At 37.6% G+C, this 10,513-nt stretch overlaps 1 protein-coding gene, 1 long non-coding RNA gene and 1 pseudogene across 3 annotated transcripts in view; 2 read left to right on the forward strand and 1 right to left on the reverse strand.

Annotated features, from left to right (window-relative positions):
* Positions 1 to 10,513, reverse strand: part of LOC143678263 (uncharacterized) — a 338,248-nt gene that overhangs the window by 204,753 nt on the left and 122,982 nt on the right. The gene's annotated exons all lie outside the window — the stretch shown is intronic.
* On the forward strand, positions 3,046 to 4,122 carry LOC143676873 (UDP-glucuronosyltransferase 1A3-like; annotated as a pseudogene).
* The window catches only part of LOC143678259 (UDP-glucuronosyltransferase 1A3-like), a 40,686-nt gene continuing 37,596 nt past the window's right edge, over positions 7,424 to 10,513 (forward strand). Inside the window, exon 1 of the mRNA XM_077155484.1 lies at positions 7,424 to 8,431. Within this exon, the coding sequence (XP_077011599.1) occupies positions 7,568 to 8,431 (864 nt within the window). The 5' untranslated portion in view covers positions 7,424 to 7,567. The remainder of the gene's footprint in view (positions 8,432 to 10,513) is intronic.

The following is a 10,513-nucleotide window of genomic DNA, read 5'->3' on the forward strand; positions in this document are numbered from 1 at the left end:
TGATTCCTGATTGTAGTTGGTTCTGGAGTAGAGTGTGTAGATATTCCAGATTTGAGAAGGCATTATGTAAATTGTATGTAAATTGGTTTTTCTACTAGGAACACTGAAATCATGAAAGAATGGTAGTAGGGGTCATTGAGATCAAATCATGAGCCTACGAACCCAGTGAAGTTGGATCAGGGCTGAAGAGATATGAGTGTAATTGGAAAAGGGTTTGCCAGGAATGTTCACAAATGGTTTCCAAGGTGGACCGTATTGCTTTACCTATAATTTCTGGGGAATCTTACATTAATTCTCAGTATTTGGATTTGTTGGCTTGAATTCTGGGGGCTGGATTTTGTTTCTTAATCTACGGAGCCCACTATCATTTTATAGGGAAATCAGCCCCTTTATGTTCTATGCACCTAATTTATATAACTTTTATGTTAGATCTTTTATAGTTGTTGTGTTCTTACTCTGTACTTCCTTTTACTAAAGAATATATTATGAAAAAGGACTCTATACTTCATCCTCCTTTCTGATCCAATCACAATGTTAGTATTCTACTTGATTTTGCCCCTTTATTGATGTTTTAAAATTAGAAATACATATCCATCTACTGGATTTGTAATACTACTGAAAGGTAGGAAGACATTTAAAATGAATTGTTGCTGTTTTCTCTTAGTTTGTCAATATGTCCTCTGGAGTTAACTGCATCTGTTCAAATCTTCAATGTTGTTTTCTAGCTGGATGACCTTGATCGTAATCATTCCCCAATAATAAATCACCCAATAAATATTTCTATCACCGTTATTACTACAATCTAAATATTTTCCAGGTGAACAAGGTGTGTCTTCTGGAGACTGGCTGTCAGCCTCACTTGATCTTTATGGTCCATGATCCCTGTGGCTCAGAATGTACCTTGACCCTTGGCAATCTGCACAACTCAATCCCAGCAGTTATTTTCTTGTTTATCTTGATATTTGTAGCTCTTGTAGACTTGCAATTGTGGGTTAAGCTCTTGAAATACTGTGTATTTATGAGAATGTCTGCTTGTATTTTTGTTTTTCCTTTAGACATGTTGATGCCAATGTATTTGGTGTATCAAGACCAGTACTTGTGATTTTTGTCATGTATTAAACATGATAGACTCAAATTTATGATTTTTGTGTCTTTAATTCTTTCTTTTGCACTTTGAGTTATTGTCACCTTTACCTATCTGGTTTATTTACCCTTAGACTTGACTCCTTTAAGTAGTTTTTGGAATTCTTCTCTAAGATGAAAGATCAAAGTCTAAGTCTTTTATTGTTTACTCTCTATCTTTCTTTGTTAATCTAAAGAATTATGAGAGATTGAATTATTTTATTGGTGTTCTCAAAGAAACACCTTTTGACTTTGTTTATTCCTTCTGCTCTTTTAAATTTTATTTTGTTAACTGGAACTTATTCAAAAATTGACGATGTCATCCTTGTGTTGAAGCATTTTGGTGTTGACAGCTGTAAATAAAACATTTCCTATTGGTTGGGTTTTGGTATACATGTCTCTTCCTTTTGTTGTTCTTAAGAGAATTTTGATTTCAGCTTTTGATTTCCACTTTTATTTAATGACCACCTAGTAGGCTGTTTCTTAATTTATAATGTAATAATATAGTTAAGATTTTTAGCCTTCCCCTTACTTTTCACAAATTATTTTGTATTCAAATTAGAGGACTTTTTTGCATAAAGTCACAGCTTTTGATTTCTCAATAAGTGTTCTTTGTCATCTAGTACAGAATTGTCTATGGAAGTACAAAATGCAATGTAAATGTAGAATTTCCTAGTAGGTACCTTTTAAATAAAGTAGAAAACATATGAAATTAATTGAAGTAATATATTTTATTTCTAATATAAAAATATCTTTTCAGCATCTATTCAGTATAAAATTTTTAATGCGATGCACATTTTCATTTTTCATGCTGTCTTCAAAATCTTATACATGTTACACTTATCCCATTTCTCAATGTAAACTATGCACAATTCATGTGCTCAATAGTCACATGTCGTTAGTGGCATGTATATTGAATATCATGTGATCAATATTTGTGAATATTCCATGGATACTCCTAAGAAGGTATTTTTAAGGGCCTATATACCACTGTAATATTGACTTTGTTGATTGTATAATTCAAGTTTTCTAATTTAAAGAGATTTTTACTGAACTTGTCCAATTTTGACAAAGCTATCTTTAAAAATCCCCTTCTAACTGAACTTTGGTTAAGATTTGGAGTTACAATATTTTTGCTTTATAGATATGTGTGTGTGTGTGTGTGTGTGTGTATATATATATATATACACACATATACACTCCTTAGGTTGCTTGGTGCACAAAGGTTTATGATTCTTGTATTTTCTTCACAGAGTTTACTTTTATCCTGAAATAACATCCCTTAATATCCATCTTATCTGCTGTCAATATTCCTATGCTTGTTTTTTGTATTCCTTGTCTCTTTTTCCTTTAAAAACAACTCAGGCTTTTAAAGTTTACTAGTGAAGAGCACGTTGGTAAAGACTACACTCTGACAGTCTCCCTTCAGTGTGGTTCTGATGACTTTTAAAGTTAAGATTTTACTTGAGTCACTTTCTTAAATATTGCAACAGATTTTCAGTAGTCAGGGATGAAAGACTTCAAGAGTGGTGAGTTAGTGCCACGGCCAAGAGAGAGATTTACGGTGGGGACAAGGCCTCAGCAACCCCCTCCGAGCTCAGTTAGAACCTAGCGATGTCAGTTCACAGGAGAAGGGGAGGCGAGGAAATGAAACCAGTGTCCCCACACCTGTCTGGCAATTGGATGAAAAAAAAAGTGGATGAAGACATGGCCCTGAGAAGGTGGCAGGGTCAGGTGATTTTATTGGAGAGGGAACATAGACCTTGCCCTGTGTGAAGACAGAAGGGCCTGCCAAGTGGGTGGAAGATTTATTGTGTAATGATTCACTTAAGGCATCTGCCTTCCAATCACACTCTGTCTTGCTCAATGGCTCGGTGATAAGTGGGTGAGAAACTTCAGGTGGAGGCACAGGCTTGTGTGGAGTCAGCTGCCGTGGATGCTGCTGAGATGGTGACCAGCCTCCAGTTTCCCCTGCAGCTTCTCCCGGAGCTACTACTTTTCCTAGTCCTCGGGCCTGGGCTGAGAGTGGGAAGGTACTCCTGTTGCCCTTTGAAGGCAGCCACTGGCTCAGCATGCAGAAGCTGGTGCAGGTGCTCAGTGCCAGAGGCCACCAAGCCATCATCCTTGCACCAGAAATGAACATGCACATCAAAGGAGTCGACTTTTTCACCCTGAAAACCTATGCCACTCCCTACACCCAGGATGAATATGACCATGTTTTCGCAGGCCAGAAGCCACATATTTTTTAACAAACTCACTATCTGAAAATGTTTTTTAAAATTTTGGAAATGTTGAAAAATGTATCTATGCTGTATTATACATCTTGTACAGAGCTATTGCATGACAAGGAGCTGATCAGGTCCCTGAATGCCAGCTCATTTGATGCGGTTCTAACTGAGCCCGTTTACCCCTGTGGGTCCTTGCTGGCTGAGTACCTGTCTATTCCTGCTGTGTATTTTTTGCGTCTCATTCCATGTGACTTGGATTTTGAGGGTACACAGTGCTCAAACCCTTCCTTGTATATTCCTAGGTTATTAACAGTGAAGCAGACCACATGACATTCCTGCAGTGGGTCAAGAACATGCTCTACCCTCTGATCCCCAAACACATTTTCCATGTTTCTTACTCTTCCTATGCAAGCCTTGCCTCTGAGCTCCTGCAGAGACAGATGTCCCTGGTGGATATTTTCAGATACGGATCCATGTGGCTCTTCAGAGGAGACTTTGTGATGGACTATCCCAGGCCCATCATGCCCAACATGGTCTTCATTGGAGTCATAAACTGTGCCCACAGAAAGCCACTGCCTCAGGTCTGTATGGGTGCCTTTACCCAATCAGTTTTTAAAACTTTCTTTGAAGTGCTTACTTACCTACTAATCTCTCTAAAGATGTCTATGTCTCTCTCTCCCTTTAACAGTCTTTGTGGAGATGCATTGTTAAAGTGTCCCCAGTTGTGTGCCTAAGTTGTAATGTCACTGAGAGGGAGGACAGGCATGTGTGAGGGTCCATAGTAGGACCAATAAGCAATGAGTGAAGCTCAAGCAAGAACATCCTTTTGTTGAGGTGCTGTGTTCATGGTTGTACAATTTTCTATTGCTATGTTGGAGAAGAAAAGCTGAAGCAGCTGAGGATCTGATCTATGTATGGATTTTTGCTTGTAGGTGTTCAGTAGAAGGATAAAGGAAGCAGAAAGTGCTTTGATAAGAAGATAGATCTTAGAGGTCTTCTCTTGGAAGAGATGGAGATGTGATGACAGGATGATCTAATCAGTCAATGAAGGTAGAAGTCTCAAAAAGGTTGAATTACTTAAGTGGAAGTGAGACAATGCTAGAGAGGGAAGACTGAGGGTTCCCATCAGAGATTGAAATAATGAATTCTAACATTTCTGAGCTTTTCTGACAGGATGATCCCTGACTTTGTCATTGGTTTCTTGAGTAGAGTGTGTGGATATTCCAGATTTGGGAAGGCATCATGGAGGTTGTATGTAAAATGGGTCTTCTACTTGGGACACTGAAATCATGAAAGGGTGGTAGTGGGGGTCATTGAGATCAAACCATGAGCCTGAGAACCCAGCAAGGTGGTGTCAGGATGAAGTGATATGAGTGTAAGTGGCAAAGAGTTTGTCTGGAAAGTTTACAGTTGGTTTCCGCGGTGGACACTATTGCTGTACCTTTAATTTCTGAGGAATCTTACATCAATCCTCAGTATTTGCATTTGTTGGCTTGAATTGTTGGGGCCTGGATTTTGTTTCTTAATCCACTGAGCCAACTATCACTTTCATAGGTAAATAAGCCCATTTTATGTCCTGTGCACCTAATTTATATGACTCCCATGATGTTAAGTGTTTTATAGGTGTTGTGTTCTTACTCTGTACTTCCTTTTATTGATGAATGTATTGTTATAAACAACTCTAATTTTCATCCTTCTTTCTGATTCTTACTTGATGTTCCCCCTTTATTTTTGTGTTTTTTTACATAATAAATACATATATTCATCTACTCTATTTGTAATACTGCTCTAAGGTAGGAAGACATTTTAAATGAGTTGTTGCTATTTTCTCTTAGTTTGTCAATATGTTCTCTGGAGTTAACTGCATCCATTGAAATCTTCAGTGCCATTTTTCTAGCTAGATGGCCTTGGTCATAATCGACCCCCAATAATAAATCACCTGATAAATATTTCCTGTCATCTTTATTATTGCTACAATCTAAATATTGCCCAGGTGGACAAGGTGTGCTATCTGGAGACTGGCTGTCAGCCCCACTTGACCTTAATGGTCCATGATCCTTGTGGTCCAGGATCTACCTTGACCCTTGACTGTCTCCACAACTCAATCCCAGCAGCTATTTTCTTGTCTGTTTTGACATTTGTAGCTCTTGTAGACTTACAAGAGCTAGGTTAACCTCCTGAAATACAAGTATATTTATGAGGATGTCTGCCTATATTTCTGTTTTTCCTTTAGACATGTTGATGTCAGTTTATTTGATGCATAAAGATCATTTGTTGTGATTTTTGTGTGTGTTATACATGATAGGCTTAATATTATGATTTTTGTCTCTTTAATTCTTCTTTTTTTAATTGGGTTATTGTCACCTTTACTTATCTGGTTTATTTACCCTTAGACTTGACTCCTTTAAGTAGCTTTTGCAATTCTTCTCTAAGATGAAAGATCAAAGTCTCAGTCTTTTATTTGTTTGCTCTCTATCTTTCTTTGTTAATCTAAAGAATTATGACAGATTGAATTATTTTATTGGCCTTCTCAAAGAAACAGCTTTTGATTTTGTTTATTGCTCTTTTTAATTTTATTTTGTTAATTGGAACTTATTTTAAAAATTGACAATGTCATCCTTGCATTGAAGCATTTTGGTGTTGACAGCTGTAAATAAAATTTTTCCTACTGGTTAGGTTTTGGTATATGTCTCTTCCTTTTGTTGTTCTTAAGAGAATTTTAATATCAGTTTTTGATTTCCACTTTTATTTAATGGCTATCTAGGAGGCTGTTTCTTAATTTATAAGGTAATAATATAGTTAAGTTTTTTAGCTTTTCCCTTACATTTTCACAAATTATTTTGCATTCAATTTAGAGAACTTTTTTGCATGAAGTCACAGCTTTGACTTCTCAATAAGTTTTCTTGTTATCTAGTACAGAATTGTCTACAGAAGTACAATGCAATATAAATGTAAAATTTCCTAGTCGGTACATTTTAAATAAAGTAGAAAACATATAAAATTAATTGAAGTAATATATTTTATTTCTAATATAAAATATCCTTTCAAATAGATGCTATACTGAAACTAACATCTATTCAGTATAAAATTATTAATGAGATATACATTCTCATTTTTCATACTGTCTCAAAATCTGTTATGTATTTTACACTTATAAGCTTTCTCAATGTAAACTAAGCACAATTCACGAGCTCAATAGTCATATGTAGTTACTGGCTCATATACTGGGATACCATATGATCAATATTTGTGAATATTCCATGGATACATCTAAGAATATATGTTTAAGACCCTACTTGCCACTGTAATATTGTCTTTGTTGATTGTTTAATTCAATTTTTCTATTTTAGGGATTTTTACTGAATCTGTCCAATTTTGCAAAGATATCTTAAAAGATCCCTTTCTAACTGAACCTAGGTTGTTTTGGAGTTCCAATATTTTTGCTTTTTTATATATATATATGTACTAGATTGCTGAGTACACAAAGGTTTGTGATTCTTGTATTTTCTTCACAGAGTTTACTTTTGTCATGAAATAACATCCCTTAATATCCTCCTTATCTGATGTTGATATTGCTATGCTTGTTTTTTGTGTTTTGAGTTCCTTGTTTCTTTACTTTAAAAACAAACTCATGCTTTTAAAGTTTACTAGTGAAGAGCACATTCATAAAGACTCCATTCTGACAGTCTCCCTTTAGTGCGGCTCTGATCAACTTTTAAGGTTCAGATTTTATTTGATTGACTTTCTTAAATATTGGAATAGATTTTTAAGAGGCAGGGAAGAAAGACTTCAAGAGTGGTGAGATAGTGCCACGGCCAGCAGAATTTCACAGTGTGGACAAAGCCTCAGTAACCCCCTCAGAGCTCATTTAGAACCTGTGAGATGGCAGTTCACAGGAGAAGGACAGGAGAGGAAATGAAACCAGTGTCCCCACATCTGTTTGGCAATTGGAAGAAAGATAAGAGAGTGGATGAGGACACGGCCCTCAGAAAGTGGCAGGGTCAGGGGAGTTTATTGGAGCGGGAACATGGCCACGCCCTGTGTGCGGACAGAAGGGCCTGCTGAGTGGGTGGAAGGTTTATTCTATAATTATTCACTTAAGGAATCTGCCTTCCAATCACACTCTGTCTTGGTCAATTGCCTGGTGATAAGAGGGTGAGAAACTTCAGGTGGAGACACAGGCTTGTTTGGAGTCAGCCGCCGTGGATTCTGAGGAGATGGTGACCGGCTTCCAGCTTCCCCTGTGGCTGCTCCCAGGGCTGCTGCTTTTCCTGGATCTTGGGCCCTGGACTGAGTGTGGGAAGGTGCTGGTAGTGCCCACAGAAGGCAGCCACTGGCTCAGCATGCGGAAGCTGGTGCAGGAGCTCAGCACCAGAGGCCACCAGGCTGTCGTCCTCGCGCCAGAAGTGAACATGCACATCAAAGGAGCCGACTTTTTCACCCTGAAAACCTATGCTACTCCCTTCACCCAGGAAGAATATGACCATCTTTTGGCAGCTCACGTTAACATGTTTTTTGAACCAGTTCATTATCTGAAGACATTTTTTAAAAGCATAGAAATGCTGAAAAATGCATCTATGCTCTATCAAAAATCTTGTGAAGAGCTACTGCATGACCAAGAGCTGATCAGGTCCCTGAATGCCAGCTCATTTGATGTGGTTCTAACAGACCCCATTTACCCCTGTGGGTCCTTGCTGGCTGAGTACCTGTCTATTCCTGCTGTGTATTTTTTGCGTCTCATTCCATGTGAGTTGGATTTTGAGGGTACACAGTGCCCAAACCCTTCTTCATATATTCCTAGGTTATTAACGATGAATTCAGACCACATGACGTTCCTGCAGCGGGTCAAGAATATGCTCTACCCTCTGACCCTGAAATACATTTGCCATGTTTCTTACTCCCCTTTCGCAAGCCTTGCCTCTGAGCTCCTGCAGAGACAGATGTCCCCGGCAGATATTTTCAGATACGGATCTGTATGGCTTTTCAGAGGAGACTTTGTGATGGACTATCCCAGGCCCATCATGCCCAACATGGTCTTCATTGGAGGCATAAATTGTGCCCACAGAAAGCCACTGCCTCAGGTCTGTATGGGTGCCTTTACCCAATCAGTTTTTAAAACTTTCCTTCAAATACTTACCTACCAATCTCTCTAAAGATGTCTATGTCTCTCTCTCCCTTTTACAGTCTCTGTGGAGATACATTGTTAAAGTGTCCCCAGTTGTGTGGATAAGTTGGAATGGTCACTGAGAGGAAGGACAGGCAGGTGTGGGCATCCATAATAGAACCGATAAGCAATGGGTGAGGCTCAAGCGAGAACATCCATTTGTTGTGGTGCTGTGTTCATGGTTGTACAATTTTCTATTGCTAAGTAGGAACAGAAAAGCTTATCCAGCTGGAGAACTGACCCAAGTGTGGATTTTTGCTTATAGGTGTTCAGTAGAAGGATAAAGGAACCAGCAAAATGCATTTGTTGAGTGGATAGGTGTTAGAGGTCTTGTCTTAGAAGAGATGGAGATGTGATTTTGGGGAGATCGAATCAGTTAATGCAGGCTGAAGTTTCAAAAAGATTGAATAACTTAAATATAAGTGAGACAGTGCCAGAGGGGGAAGACTGGGGTTCACCCACCAGGAGAAAAATAATGAATCCAACATTTCTGAGCTTTTCTGTCAGGATGGTCCCTGACTTGTAGTTGGTTTCTGGAGTTGTGTGTGTGGATAATTCCAGATTTCGGAAGGCATCATGAAAGTTGCATTCCAAATGGGTTTTCTACTTGGGCCACTGGAATCATGAAAGGATGGTAGTAGGGGTCATTGAGATCAAACCATGAGCCTAAGAACCCAAGAAGCTGGCATCAGCATGAAGATATGGAAGTGTAGTAAGTGAAGGGCTTGTCAGAAAGGTTGATCAACCCACCGAACCAATCCTACACCACCCCAACTGTTTGTGGTAGTACTACTATTTTACCCATAATTTCAGAGGCATCTTACATGAATCCTCTTGTATTTGGATTAGTTTGCTTGAATTCTTGGGGCTGGATTTTGTTTCTTAATCCACTGAGCCACTATCATTTTATAGGGTAATTGGCCCATTTGTGTCCTATTTACCTAATTTATATAACTCCTACGATGTTAGATCTTTTATAGTTGTGTTCTTGATATGTATTTCTTTTTATTAATGAATGCCTTACTTTTCGTGAAACTCTCATCTTCATTCTTCTTTTTGATCAAATCAGAAGGTATCTATTTATACTTCATATTCCCCTTTATTGTTGTGTTTTTATTTTTTCTGTTTTTATATTTTGTTTCATTTATTTCCTTTGTTTTTAATATTTTTTTGTTTTCTTGTTGTATATTTAGAATGATAAATATATATCCTCTACTGGATCTGTAAAACTGCCAAAAGGTAGGAAGGTATTTAAGTGATTTGTTTCTATTCTTTTCATGAGTCTATGTGAATATGTTCTCTAGAGTTAATTGCATTGGTTCAAATGTTCAGTGCCATTTTTAGCTGGATGAGTTTGACATAATCAGTCCCCCATAATAAAGTACCCAATAAATATTATCTATCACCATTATTATTGCTGTAATCTAAATATTGCTCAAGTGGACAAAATGTGTCATCTGGAGACTAGCTGTCTGCCACTTGACCTTAAGAGTCCATGATCCTTGTGGTCCAGGATCTATCTTGACCCTTGGCAATGTCCACAACTCAATTTCAGCAGTTACCTTCTGGTTTTCCTTGGCATTTGTAGCTCTTGTAGACTTGCAATTGTGGGTTAAGCTCTTGAAATACAAGTGTATTTATGAGAATGTCTGCCTGTATTTGTTATTCATTTAGACATATTGATGCCTATTCATTTGGTGCATAAGATATCATTTACTTGTGCTCTTCCTCGTGTATTATACATGATAGGCTCAATATTATGATTTTTGGAGCCATTAATTCTTCCTTTCTTAAAAAATTTTGAGTTATTGTCACTCTTGCTTATTTGTTCAGTTTACCCTTAGATTGACTCCTTTAGTAGCCTTGTTTTTTTTTTCTCGAAAGTGAAATTCTAAGTATTTTATATGTTTTTTTCCTATCATTCTTCCAATTTAAAAGCTTATGATAGATTGAATTCTTTTGTTGGTCTTCTCAAAGAAACAGCTTTTGGTTTTGTTTA

The sequence above is a fragment of the Tamandua tetradactyla genome, chromosome 3 (genome assembly GCF_023851605.1).
Source record: "Tamandua tetradactyla isolate mTamTet1 chromosome 3, mTamTet1.pri, whole genome shotgun sequence".
In the NCBI taxonomy this organism is placed as follows: domain Eukaryota; kingdom Metazoa; phylum Chordata; class Mammalia; order Pilosa; family Myrmecophagidae; genus Tamandua; species Tamandua tetradactyla.